At 42.6% G+C, this 13,931-nt stretch overlaps 1 protein-coding gene across 1 annotated transcript in view; it reads right to left on the bottom strand.

Annotated features, from left to right (window-relative positions):
* unc5ca (unc-5 netrin receptor Ca) overlaps window positions 1–13,931 on the bottom strand; it is a 197,201-nt gene that overhangs the window by 76,668 nt on the left and 106,602 nt on the right. The window contains exon 3 of the mRNA XM_061072126.1: window positions 9,841–9,984. Within this exon, the coding sequence (XP_060928109.1) occupies window positions 9,841–9,984 (144 nt within the window). The remainder of the gene's footprint in view (window positions 1–9,840; window positions 9,985–13,931) is intronic.

The following is a 13,931-nucleotide window of genomic DNA, read 5'->3' as shown; positions in this document are numbered from 1 at the left end:
TCCTTCTCTAGCATGATTGATTTGTATTTATTGGATATATTCAAAAACAGTATTCACTGCTTTTCCTCTTGTCGGCTGCCTCACAGTTTGAATCCATCAGTATATTGGCAGCTGAGCTAACGTTCAAATAAGTGTTCAAATAAGTCTGCCACAATAAGTCTGGATTGATGTTGGCGTTCCAGATCTGGAAGGCCAACATCAATCCTTCTTTTGAGCTTGTGTCATTGATGAACTGCTCGGTAACATATTGCAAAGAGAATATGTTTTAACAAACCATCAGGAAGATGAGCTGCAGACTGCAGAGAGTTTAAAGACAGCTGGATTCCATAAGTGTGAACAAGGTGTTTGAGAAGATCCTGCTTTCTGCTCTCCAGCGATACACAGCTGACAAAGCTTTTAAGATCCCAGAATTCTCCAGAACGACTCCTCACCTAAACGATGAGGTTTAATTTCATGCATTATAAATCTACTCATTATCAGATTCCACGTGTGCAGATGTATTGGTTAAGAGAGTTATGTGAGGACACAGTATTGCTGGGGCTGAATGATATCTTCATAATGCAGTCGATCCCTGTGGGGGATGACAGCCTGAACAGAGCATGATGGTTCATTATGGGAGTAATCACCCGAAGCTTCAGCCCTAAATCCACCACATGGCTACCCACACTCCGCACAGACACACACGTACACGGGCACATACTGAGAGACAGAGAGAGAACGATAGAGACACAGAGATGTTGTCATAGCGATGACAACACTCTGATGAGGTGTAGACAAACACACAAACAGAGAGAGAGAGAGAGAGACACACAACACAAACACATCACAAAAAGGTAAAATACTCACAGTGGGACGGGGGGGAAAAAAACAGACTCGCACACAAAATGGCAAATGTGCAAAAAAACAACCAGCGACACAAGAGGAGAATGAGGGAGTGATTGAGGGATGTGAGACACATCTTCTTATGCCAGCAGAGTCCATGAACAATTTCCTGGTCTTAATTAGTAAGGGAGATGCTGAAATGAGGAGTTGGCTCTCAGAGAGGATTTCCATAAAGATTGAGAATGAAATTAAAGGAGATTAAAGCAAACTGCTCAGGGGGAATGAACACACACACACACACACACACACACACACAGGCACCGAGCGAAATCGGGGGTCTATGAGAGCAATTTTGGTAGCTAGTGAAGTGTGTGAGACTGTGTGTGTGTGAAGGGCATGTGACATTGTGTTCAGGGCAGCAGGGGAGCACATAGTCACGTCAATGGGAAGGTGTGTGTTTCCGCGCATGTGTGAAAATATGTGCCCGAGGGAAATATGTGCACAGGAGAGGAGGAACAGCTGTGTCACATCAATTCACACTGACCCCACTTCACTCCCAGACTGCAGATAACACTATCCCGCTTCAAAAAGAAGCTCTGAGAAATTCACTAAGCAACTTTTCTTGGGGAGAAGAATCACAACCGAGCTGAAAAGTACAGAGGGCGACCTCGTAAAATGTGCTCTTCACTGTGAACTCCTTATATGTATGTTCAAGCTGTGTAAGCATCTATTCAGGACAACACTCACTCTCTCTCTCTCTCCACCTCCTCTTCCTCCTCCTCCTCCTCCTCCTCCTCCTCCTCCTCCTCCTCCTCCTCCTCCTCCTCCTCCTCCTCCTCCTCCTCCTCCTCCTCTGCCTCTCAAACTTCTTCCACTGCTCAGCTAAAACTGTTATTATGTTTGTGGTAATATATATATATATATTTTTTTTTTGCCTCGGGCACTTCAACATAAGCACATTTCAGAGCAATTATCCAAAATGGGTGTCTCTGCCTGCATGCTGCCAGTGCTAAAATCCTAACAGTTTCCCCTGGTGGAGCTGCTGGAGAAGTACAGAGGAAAGTTAGATCTCTTGGGAAGAAGGAAAGAGCTCTGCTTTCGTCTCAGAGAGGATCATTTGGACATCCAAATTCCCACACAATGGCAGAGCAATGAAAACAATCAGAAAAAAACAAACCAAATGATTTGAGTGACACAGATAACATTTAATAAACAAACAGGGAAATGTAAATGGATTTGTAATCAACAGGAAAATGTATGAAATGATTAAAAATCGAGGACTTTGCATCCACTGGACGAGGCTGTGTATCCTAAGAGTGTTTAATGTTAGTGCTGTATACCAGTGGATGGTCGGGTACTCACTGCTTCAGTCTGTGGCCTCATACAGACGTCTTCCAATGCCAGTGTAACTCAAATACATCAGGGAAATGGAAGAAGTGAAGGGAGAGGGTGACCTCAAGTGTCATAGTAATTCTCAGTGTGGTTTTTATAGGGAGTCATTTTCTCTGAGTGACTTTAAGGGAGTCTCTTTCCACTCAGACCAGTTCTTCCACCGCTCTCTCCACCCTGTCATTTCAACACTTCACAACCTGTGATCAGCTCTACACATCAGATGAGGTCTTTCCATCCACAGTCAAGTAAACAACCTCGTCCTCTGACATGGCTGTGGCACTCCGGAGCGCAACACTTACAGCAGATCGGCGTTAAGGACCAGAAATGGCTAAAGGACCTGTCTGCCATAAAGTACATGATGGGTAAATTGGAAAGGAGGCATGTTACTTCACTCTGAGATGGAGTCTTACTAATGAAAAGTCTTTATTATTTCATTATTTATATAAATTATATTATCTTAAGAAATTGTATAATTTATACATATTTATATATAATATAAGTATTTTATGAAAACTTTATGTAAAAGGATATATAAATAAGTTCATTCAATATATTCACACTTTCACCTTTATACAACATCTCACATATAGGTCTGATGATAAATTCATTACTTTATAAAATAACATTGAACGTATTGTTTCATCTACTCTATTTTATTAAATTTATCTTTTTCAAAGACTGTTTTTATATTTGATTTCAACACTGCATTTGGTTCCAGGAGACGTTTCAGTGGCCTCATGAAAAACGAGACAACCCTTTCTGAGGGCGTCCTTTATTTCTCTGTAAAATCAATATGATTAATTATGTACGGGAACAAACCTATGTGGGGGGTGGGGGTTGGGGGGGTGATATAGATTATATATTTGTCATCGTTGGACTTGAGAAAAGTGACTTATGTTTCACATCAATAAAACCAGTGCTGTAGCTACACCTAGAGCAGTCTGAAATCTGGTAAAACGCACAGTGGGTTAAAGCAATAATTAGCCATCATAAACACAGACACACACACACACACACACACACACACACACACACACACACACACACACACACACACACACACACACACACACAGGTTTTCACTATAAAAATGCTTATCCTGTATTTGTGACCATCATGACGTCGCTCTCAAAGCCAGAAACCAGGAGTCTATGTTGATTACGTCATCCAGAGATAAACACTGGATGTTTTGCATTCAGTGTTTTGCAGAAGTGTCGGACTGAGAGTAGATCAACAGCACAGACTTTCTGTTCACATCTGTTAGGAATCGTTTGCAATAACACAAGTGCTACTGTTTCCCTGGTGTGGAAATGAAGGTTGAATGTTACTCGGACGGTGGTCGTTGTGCCGATTTGGTTCCTGAGCCGTTGAGTTTCATACCAGTATGGCTGGATAACTCTCTGCAGTTGTTTCCAGTTGCTGGGTTTGAAACTCGAGCTGACTGGACTGCCTGACTAAAACTGTTTATCCTTTGCTTGACTGTTTTTTTTAGTTTTGTGTCTACATACAAGTTAAAGCCTAAATGAGTGTGTGAGAGTTGCGACTTAATCAAATTAAAATCAATGTTGAGCCTTGTTTTCCTCGGTGTAATTCGTCCATGACTGAAGGAAAACATAAGTGCATGCAGCTGAGACGTCTGCATCATAAACAAAGCACGAGAACTTCACTCACAGACATTTTCCAAATGACACACGTAGCTGCTCAGGTTGCTGTTTTCCAGAGTGTCTGGACACATGATTGCTGTGTACACATGTCTCAGCCCACGGTGGCAGAACGAATTGCCATCATTTGAAAGTGTGTGTGTGTGTGTGTGTGTGTGTGTGTGTGTGTGTGTGTGTGTGTGTGTGTGTGTGTGTGTGTGTGTGTGTGTGTGTGTGTTAGTTCTTACTTGTACTTCTACCTTCATGAGGACGTATTCGACTATTAGACCTTACAGAAGAAGAACAGTGAAAACATTGTGGCTGGTCCTCACCGGAGTTAAGAATATCCTTAGGACCATTCGATACTGGTGCCAAAGTGATACTTATTAAATGGCACCATGCTTATATGGTGCTAGAACAAATACCCTCAGTACAAAACAATGGGCCACGATGAGAGCAGCTTTTTTTATTGCTGAGGCAAATAGGAAGTTAAAATGTAAGTGCTTGGTATGGGGGCAACTCAAGAGCATCCCTCTGCTTTCAAATGTATCCCGTGTGTTGACAGGTGCTTCAGTGGATTTGTTCCTTCCTCCTTGCAAACATCAATGTGCATACCGCCACCAACTCTACAAGCTGTTGCTCAAAGGACCCGGCAGCAGCAGCTCTCGTCTCAGACAGACAGCATGTCCCGGTGTTAGAAACCTTTCACGTCAAGTACCGAAGCACTTTGGATCCTGTAGCTGCCGCCAGAGTTAAATGCTATGTTAACTCGACATCTGCTATGATGCCTGTGAGCAGAGCGACTACTTTGGTACACAGCTCAGGCACCGAAATAAGGCACTACCATTTACACTGGGATTTGATCAGGTAGGTACTGGCTGTGTATGAACTGTGCCTGATTGGCACCAGGACCTCAGTACCCAGCACTCCACACACCTTTAAAGAGCTGCTCAGGGTTAGAATGAGGTTCAGGTTGCTGTTCAGCTAAGGGTTGAAGTTAGGGATGTAGTTGTGATGTTAAAGGTTAAGGAGCTAGGGAATGTATCATGGCAATTAGTATCTTCACTTAGATAGAAAAACAGTGTGTGTGTGTGTGTGTGTGTGTGTGTGTGTGTGTGTGTGTGTGTGTGTGTGTGTGTGTGTGTGTGTGTGTGTGTGTGTGTGTGTGTGTGTGTGTGTGTACGTGTGTGCGCCCATGTGACCTTGACTTTGTGCTAATCCGGAGAAAGAGAAAGACTTGACCTGAGAGCTACGGGGCCAAGGAGCTCGACTGACACTGCACTCACATTTGTGTGTATGTGTGTGTGTGTCTGTGTTTCCCTTAACCCGGCGTACGTGCCGGCAATGCTGTGCATGACTGAGTGTGTGAATGTGCGCCTGTGTTTGTCTCACCTGCTTTATAAACTTGAATTAAGCTGCCAGCAGCTCCCATAACTCAGCTAAAGTGCCCTGCTCCAAAAGACCAAAAAATCACTCAGAGATTTAATATCCCTGATTGCGCATGTGACACTTTAACAGCCACAACACTGATTATCATTATGCAGCTACAAACCGCGCTTTAGTTACTGCCTTGAATTGTTTATCCCACAGTTATTAAAACAGCCTGAAGATGTCGGGGAATGAGTAAGACAGAGGCAGGAAAAGAGTGTGAGTGACAGAGTGAGACAATAAACAAATGGCGAGCAAAGGGAGAGAAAACAGGGGGAGGATAAAATGCGAGGGGAAATAAGAAAATGAGTGGGAAGAGGAGATGGGTATGCGGGAGAGAAATGCTGAATTGCTATTGCACTGCGCGGTGGAAAAGACACTTTGCTCAGCAAGCTCGAGCTGCCAGGAAGCATTTTAATCACAACGGCAGATCCAAATAGGAGCCGAATGCAGGGTAGGTCAGGAGGTTGGGTCGATTTGAAGTAAAAGGTTATCGAAAGAGGGGGCTGAGTGTAATCAGATCTGGTTAAGGGAAAAATCACTGTTATAACAGAAAGAGAGAATGTGAAGGACGGAGGGACAGACAAAGTCAGAGGGAAAACACACACTGCACGGGAAATCAAAATGAGAGAGATCTGAAGAGAAAGGGGGTGAAGGAAAAGAGGGGCTGGGCTTCTATCATCTCTCTCTCGCCTCATATCTATTGGAGCCTTCAATATTTCTCAGAGGCATCCTCCATCACCGTCCCTCTACCTCCAGCAGAGGTCTGACGTGTGTGAAATGCTTCATACTGTGAGTGTGAAATACATGAAAAGTAGTGGAAAATGAGAAAAGATGGGCAGCATGCAGGGGGACGCATTCTTCGCTTTCGCTTTTAAGATTTATTTTGGTTCAGAAAACTGTTTACTGAAAACTACTTAAACAGTGGGCAGCCCGAACAGGCCAAAATATAATAATAAGTTATTATAAACAAAGGGAGCAGAAGAAAAGGGATTTGTGGTGCACTACTTAAGTGTTATTATGATAAGCACTGTCACCTTCCCACAGCAAGTAGCTCCACAGTTCAAATTCCAATTCAGCCAGGGTCTTCCTGTGCAGAATTGGCATGTCCTCCCTGTTGTTTGCAAGGTTTTTCTCCAACGTGTAGATTGACGATAGATTAACTCTTTTGATGACTCTCAAAGGATAAGCGGTAAATCAATGGATGGATTATTATTATTACATATTTGTAAATGAGAGGGATAAAGAATTGGTGAAACCAGTAACTACAGTGGCAGCTGAGGTATATGCTAAAAGCTGGGATATATGATTATATTTGTGGCAGGTATACTGTAAGTCATGATTTTATGCAGACACACTTATTGTGCTTCTCTCATATATACACACACACACACACACACACTAACACTAAGCACCTATACACTCAGACATGTACCCTCACATGTCACCTATACTGATGAGAATGTTTGTCCCTGAACATTGTGGCTCACCGTGCTTTTCCGTATCAGAGCCATTCACATGCACATGTTTGCCTCATAGAGCCCGAGGAGCCGGTGTGCGCACACTTGCCTGCATCTGTCTCTCAGCAGGTAGCAGAGCAAACGTTAGCCAAGAACAGCACATTACCTAGCTTTCATTGCACCCCGAGGAGGGCCTGTTCCAGTCGGGGATGTTATTAGCAGGATATTTCTGACTGTGTCACTCTCCGACGGACAGAAAAACATCCTGCACATAGCAAAGCAGCAGAGAGGAGTGATGCTTTGTTTTCCGAATTCAAATGGTCGTCAGACCTCACGAGCAAAATGAATAGACAGTGGTCCTGTGCTGTTGCCACATTTCTATGATCATGCACTGTACTGCAAAGTATACAGGCTTGAATCTGCTGTTTTTAGACAAATGCACTGGTGTATTTTGACTATGTTTAAATTCTATTGTGCAGATTTGTTTTACTGTCATAATACCATTTATATTGTACATAAACCTACATTAAATACATAAAAACACATGTTTAAGTCAGATAGTAAATAAACTAAGCAACAGAGCCCGTCACATGTGAAAATATGAAACATATTTACGGCCAAATAAAATAACCTGGAGTGAAAAACAAGGGTAAACATGATGGATTCCCCTCTGCAGAACAAATAAGACCAACCTGGGAGAATAGCTTCTCCAGTGTGTGCGTCTGTTAGAGCGATCTTGTCAGTTAAAGTTACAAAGAGGATATGTGCAGTTTGTTGTGTGTCTATAGTGAAAGGACTTTATCAAAGGCCCCAGTCGACCTTCTACTAGCTCACTCAGGCAGAGCCGCGCCGTCAGAAGACGGGTAACCTGGAGAGGTGGGGTCGCGCTTCTATTGGCACACTATTTCTCTTCTGCTCGACCTTTCTCTAACCTGAGCACTCAGACAGGTCCCAGTTGTTTCATATTGACCAGAGCACTGATGCTCGGAAAAACTGTTGTGGTTTCAATTCTCCAGCCAGCGAGAGGAGCTTTGAAAGAACAATTCATTCGGTTATGTGAAGCTAACGTTGAAAGAAGGAACAAGGCTGTCTGGGTGATTTCTATCAAACATGTCGACTCCCTCGCCGCGCGGCCGCTTCAGAGCTGTCAACTGAGCGTCATTCACAGCAGCATCCAACTTTTCTTCTTCCCCCCCTGACTGCTGCTGGGGTCTGGCAATCCTAAAACGATTTCTCCATGTGATCAGTGCTAGAGTGATATTGAGCCTGGTTGGGTTTGGTCTGGCCCGCGGTCTTTCTGTGACCTTTTAGTCAGACTCCCACTTGTCTTATTAAATTCTTCACCAGACCATAACAGGAAGCTAGTGATGGTTGACTGAAGTCACAGGGCATCGTTTCGGCTTTGAAAAGTTCCCTCACCATTTATCATTCAGTGTAAAACAAGGCTCTGCCCAAGGACACGTTTATTCCCTGTGAGTGTTGAAATGCATGATAACGTGCCATTACGAATCAAGAGAAAGCCAAACAGACAGTATCCTTTCCTTATTGTTCATTAACATCGACCTTTTCAGCAAAGCCCATTCAGTGAGCTCTGCACAGTAGTTTTTATTTCTAATGGCAGATTCTGACATCCTCACACAAGATTCCTCACAGGCATATTGAATTCACAGGAAACACACTCACTTATTACATTTGTATCAGCCTCATTGTTGACTCTCCCTACACGTCAAACTTTAATGTTGCAACTATAGCCAGATATTTAAAGGGCTTGTACGTGCTTTTTTTGTAGCTTTCGTTTACCTGGCTTTTTTGTCCTATAGGAATTGTAAAATAATACATTATTTTCTAATGACATTGGAGCGTCTGAACACTGCAACTGTATTTTGTATCTTGCAAACCCATGAGTGAAGGCTCTTATATACTTCTACTTATCCGTTTCTCGGAGAGGTCTCAGCGGAGGACAAAGAGTCTTTTTGATTTTTACTTCTCCGACGACTATCCGTCTAAAAACAATTCCCCGCCAAACCCATAGGTGGCGCAACGGAAGACGAGCTCAGAGAAGCCTACCCCATTTGGGAAGAAGAAGTCCACGTGTCTCTGTTGACATGTTAGCTTGCGTCCCACACACTGAACCATGGCAACTAACAGAACTAAATAAAGTGACACCCAGCGTGTCAAGATGCTGATGTAATCGTTTCTTAGCGCAGCGGTTCCCCGGTCTTGTTTCCGAACTGTGTTGCTGATTCCACAGCTTGAATCTGCTTGAGGCTACATGTAGCTAGAAGCTACCCGGACCTAGCTCCCCTCCAGCTTCCACACACAGTCAGCAGGGACTCCCGGCACTAACAACTACTATCCAGTGTTTGCTTCTAACCTGACGGTATTATAGAAACAGTGTCATGATAGAAGTGGAATTAAAGTCGTGACGGCGGGTTCTTGCACTGTTACCACCGCAGTTAGCATGGTGGCTAGCCCGCTAGCTAGCCTAGCCTGCTAGCGCCGTTTTGAAAGCTCGTTATAACCGTCTGTGACCGTGCACACATGCCGTCAGTGCTCTAACGAGCCACCGTCAGCCAGACAACTCCGCTGGCTTAACACACACGTCACATTAATCGTAGAATCATAGTTGTGTTCGTGTTTGTTGCTACATGTAAACAGGAAGTTTGAGGTCCGGAAATACGGAAATGATGTCGTTCGCGGACCAATCACAGCCAAGAGCGGTCCGTCTGGTTTCCAACATGAAGACGGATAGTTAGAAAAATCAGACGTGTACGAAAAGCTGTCGGAGGCGCTCGGAGAGGGCGTTTCACGACGGATAGGGTGGTCTTATCTGTCCGTAATAGAAATAACGGAGAGGCATAAATTGGCCTTGAGGGACCGGCAGTATGCTTGACACATTTAATAAGATAAAATATATGATAAAAAATAAAAATTACAAGTCCATTGTTCTTTTTCCTTTGTTCTAGATGCATGAGACTGTGTGTTTGTGTGTGTGTGTGTGTGTGTGTGTGTGTGAGTGTGTGTGTGTTAGACCCATAGTCATGACATCATCTTTTAACCTTCACACCTTGTATGAGTGTTTGCAGTGTTCTACTCACAGGCGATGCGGACATGCGCTTTGCGGCTCTTGGTGGTTCCAGCAGAGCTCCAGGCCACACACTGACACCAGAAATCTTCAGGACCGAACAGCTCTTCCACCTGCTGCCGCGTTATTTCTATACTGGCTTCTCTCACCACCAGACCTGCGGAAGTGAAAGAAAGCACTGTTGTATTATATCAGATTGAGAATTGAATTCAAACCAAATAAAGCTCTTGCAAACGGCAAGTGACCCACTGAAAAAGTTAAAAAGCTGAAGTCTATTTAAGCTTCTGTACTTGTGATAAGGCTTTTATGTAAGCTTAGGAAGCCCAAGTCAAAGCAGTGCACAGGATATATCTTTGGAAGTAAATAGAGGCAGGGGATAATCATACAATATCTGCTGCAGTGTACAAATCCAGGTCACTTTACTGAGTGGATTCACTGCAGATTCAATGTAAACTTTGTGAGATTGTTCCTTGCATTTCTGCCTCTTATCTCACTGTTCCCTCTTTTCTCTGGTGTTTAGAAAGAAGCTCCATGGAAAAGAATGAAATTGGAGTTTAAATAGCTGCATCCCACTGATAGGCCTGCAAGGGAGCACAGAGAGAAGAGGACTGCACAAGAATACAGGAAATGAGGAGCAAGGAATAAACTCAGGATGGAAATATGGGTGATGCTGCAGAGGCACAAGTGGAACACGGTAGACATTGAGAATGAGTTGGAAATGCCCAACAGGAAAGAATAATGAAGACAAAGAAGAAAGAGGAAGGAGCAAGGATGGACTGATGAACGATAAAAAAAGGTTCAGCTCGTAGACTTGAAAGAAAAATGACAGTAGACGATTAGAAGTAATAGAGAGCAGAGGCAGAGTGAGAGGAGGGAAGGCAATAAAAACGAGAAAGTGAAGCGAGAATGAAAAGAAGATCAAAACGAATTTTAGGTAAAAGTAGTGGGGTCTGGGGAGTAGACGTGGGATATACTATGAGAAAAGATGTAGGCAGTTTATTTCAGCTTCCGCAGCAAAAACCAAGACCATAGAAACATTCTCCACGGGACTCCTCAAATCTGACTGGGGCCTATTACTTTAGAAGACTCTCAGTTAAGTTCTTGCCAGTAAAGAAATTGAGAGACAGTTTTAGTTGGCGTAGAGGCAAAGGGGACAGAGGGAAGGGCCGAAAGTGAAATCCAGTGAGCGAGGATTGTGATGGACTAAAAGCCATTAATGGCCAGCGAGAGAAGTGAAGAGAGACCCGCGAGGGCAAAGAGTAAGAAAGCTTCTATATAAGCTGGCTAGAAGATGGAGACACATGGCTTGTGAGTTAGAGAAAAAAATACAGATTGATGGGAAAGGATATTAAAATGGAAGAGATGGAAAGTAAAGGGAGATCTCAGATGATATTGCAATTCAAATAGCTCTGATGGCACAGAGGGCCAAAGAGGAAAAAGCTTGTGGAAGGTGCTGTTGGCACAACAAGTGATAAAAGCCAGCGAGGGGCAGAGAGCTACAAGGGCAAAGAGCAAAAGCAGCATGAAAACTAGTGTGAATATCAGAACGTAAGCACAAAAGCAATAAAGGGAAGCTGTTGTAGTTTCTCAGTTTAAATGAAACAGCAAGGGACACGGCGAGGAAGGTGGAAGCTAAGAAAATGGCAGATAAAGAGGCAATTATAACCCACAAGCAAACCAGGACTAAAGCTGAAACAACCAGTGGGCAGGCAGTTGCAGTAAATAGGGGAAAAAAACACAGCATGAGAACAAAAGGGTAACAAAGCGAAAGGGAGGAGATGGAGACCAGTGAGAACACTGCTGCTGAAGTAATGAGGAAAGTAAGGCAATTAAAGTCAGTGGTTCAAATGAGGCAGACAGCTAGTTATGGAATACAGACTGGAACATGGGATCTGGGAGTGCAGTGAGAGGTGGGGAGCCAGTGACGAGTGAAGTCATAAAGAAAAATACGGATGTGATGTACAGAAAGCTTTGCATCACTAACTGTGCTGCTTCTTAACCCAAAGATCAGACAAAAATAAAAGCAAAACACTATTGTTGAATCAGTGGGAAGGTTTGGGCAGAATGTCTCCAGCTACACTGTGAATCTTTTGGTATAAACAAAATCACAGAGAAAGGATTTATGTAAGGTGTGACATTTATCAAAACTCAGAATCAAATATTACTTTTTCTTCTTCCACTACATAACAGATGACACATAGGTCCAATAGAAATCTCAAGGTAAGACAGAAGGGATGGAGCCAATTCCGGAGAACAGTCAGATCCAGAGATATTAGTCTGTGGCCTCACCTCACTTGCGCCGCTCTATTGCTCAGAGAATAATACGGGAGCCTGTGGGACAGTGGCTGCACAGAAGCTGTTCTGAGTGAAAGGCTGAATTGCATTGGGTACGAGGCTCCTTCCTCCAGGCACAGGACTGAGGACGCCTGGTAAGTTTTAAAGCAACTTTGTAGTGCTCCTCAGTCAACGTAATCCAAGGTTGACACCTCGTCCTTGCTCTTAAAAATTTGTGGCTATTTAATATTTCACCTTGTTTGGAATTGGATCCAGTGAAAGTGCAGCTGACCCCGAAACTCTAAAGTCAAAAGATGTAGATTGGCTCATCTTCTGGATTATTATGTAAAAAAAAAAAAAAGATCAACTGTGAGCTGATCTCTGGATGCTTATGATCTTAACCTGATAATTAACAACTACAGAAGCAGGTAATGAGATTTAAAGTTCATCTGTACATGTATTTACACTAGAGATGTTCATAATGAATATTGAATATGCAACTTCTGCCACTTGGGGTCTCTCAATCAGAACAAAAACAAGAGACCTAGTTTGACGGTGTCGTGAAGCAGCATGGGATCATGTTCACAGATCAGGTAAAGTATCACAGTTTTAGACAAAGCTAAGACGGACAAAAAGGAAACCTCCTGCTACCTTGGATAAAATTGGTGATTTCTCTGGCTTTTCAACATTATTGAAAAAAAAGTTGATAATTTAAAACCCAATTACACAACAAAAGTTATCTTAGTTTTAGACATATTAATGAATTATTGTTACATAATTTATCCTTAACCAGCAACATGCATTTTGACCAAGTGATTCTAACAGTTGAAAAGTATGTTTTTCAGGTAATACTGTTTGTGGACATGTTGCCATTTCTTCATAAATAAAAACACACAATCTGCTGTGTTGGGAACGGAAGGCCTGTTTCTAAGGGTTGATTATTGTGATTTCCCACTGAACATGGACACAATTTACTGCAGAGTGTCGAGACAGTGCAGGTGTGATACTGAGGTCCTTCCTCCTGCTGAGGGCTGCATCCCCGTCGCAGAAACACACTCACAGCTGAAGCAGGATGTTATACCGATGTATTTAATGGATCACACTGTGTAGGTCTGTTGGTATCTGTTATATTGTGTGTTACTCTGCTCACAGCAGCTGCAGGTGTGTGATGATGTGTGAAACCTCATCTTCTATTGTTTATGTGAATATTAACTCCAAAAAAAAAACTAAACAAACATAAGACATACACTGTGGGTAACTTCAATGTAAGGATGAAATGTGTTCGGTTAGAACCTGATTTACCATTAAAGCAGTGTGAGGTCATGATAAAATTAAAAACGAGTCTTATTGCTGTTTTACCTGAATCCCGAGTATTATATAATAATAAGTCTAAAGCTGAAAGTGATGCAATATTAATAATAATGATAAGTGTAATAATAATAATCCTTAGTTCCAATTATCTAACCAGAGAAAAGCTAAGTAGAAAACAAATCTAGGTCACATTGACTGTTTGGGGGAAACTACTGTCTCTATACTGTTTGAAGTCATTGACGCAACATTAACTTTTTTTCCTTGCTAGAGATATATGACATTTTTCTTGTGTTGACACTTCATGCTAGAAAGTCATGGATATCAACATATTGTTTAATCCTATAGTTTCATCTGTGTGTCAGCTAGGGACTAAAATTATTTTAGAAAAATATGCCAATGCTCTGACACCACAAATCTGAAGCAGCTCAAAAACTACATTGAGCAGAGAACAGATTCCCTTGTTTTCCTTCAGTTTGATGTCAATAGAGAAAACCTGTCACAAAGTGGGAATAGAAACAG

The sequence above is a fragment of the Limanda limanda genome, chromosome 5 (genome assembly GCF_963576545.1).
Source record: "Limanda limanda chromosome 5, fLimLim1.1, whole genome shotgun sequence".
In the NCBI taxonomy this organism is placed as follows: Eukaryota; Metazoa; Chordata; class Actinopteri; order Pleuronectiformes; family Pleuronectidae; genus Limanda; species Limanda limanda.
This window is presented reverse-complemented; position numbering and strand designations above follow the sequence as displayed.